Genomic DNA, 392 nt, shown 5'->3' with positions numbered 1-392 from the left:
TCTGTCCCCACGGGCCGTCCCCGCAGTGATGATGGGGTCGCTGCTGGCGGCCACCACGGAGGCGCCGGGCGAGTTCTTCTTCTCGGAGGGCGTGCGGCTGAAGCGGTACCGGGGCATGGGCTCGCTGGACGCCATGGAGCAGGGCGCGGGCAGCCAGAAGCGCTACTTCAGGTACCGGGGGGTGCCGGGGGGCCCGAGCCGCCCCCCGGGCGCCCGCCCAGCCCGTGTGTGCCCCGCAGCGAGGGGGACGCGGTGAAGGTGGCGCAGGGCGTGTCGGGCTCGGTGCAGGACAAGGGCTCCATCCACAAGTTCGTGCCGTACCTGCTGGCCGGGCTGCAGCACGGCTGCCAGGACCTGGGCGCCCGCAGCCTCTCGGAGCTCCGGTCAGTGCG

General features: G+C 74.0%; 1 protein-coding gene across 1 annotated transcript; it reads left to right on the top strand.

Moving 5' to 3' along the window:
* Positions 1–26: 26 nt before the first annotated feature.
* LOC121345358 (inosine-5'-monophosphate dehydrogenase 1b-like) lies at positions 27–383 on the top strand (the record flags this gene model as incomplete). Its single annotated transcript, XM_041422170.1, has 2 exons — positions 27–171; positions 240–383. Coding segments are annotated over exons 1-2 (287 nt in total), but the record flags the coding sequence as incomplete, so codon positions are not given.
* Positions 384–392: the final 9 nt, after the last annotated feature.

Source organism: Onychostruthus taczanowskii, unplaced genomic scaffold (assembly GCF_017590055.1).
Source record: "Onychostruthus taczanowskii isolate IOZ18803 unplaced genomic scaffold, ASM1759005v1 scaffold7168, whole genome shotgun sequence".
NCBI lineage: Eukaryota > Metazoa > Chordata > Aves > Passeriformes > Passeridae > Onychostruthus > Onychostruthus taczanowskii.
The sequence above is the reverse complement of the archived record's forward strand: the minus strand, read 5'-3'. Positions and strand labels throughout refer to the sequence as shown.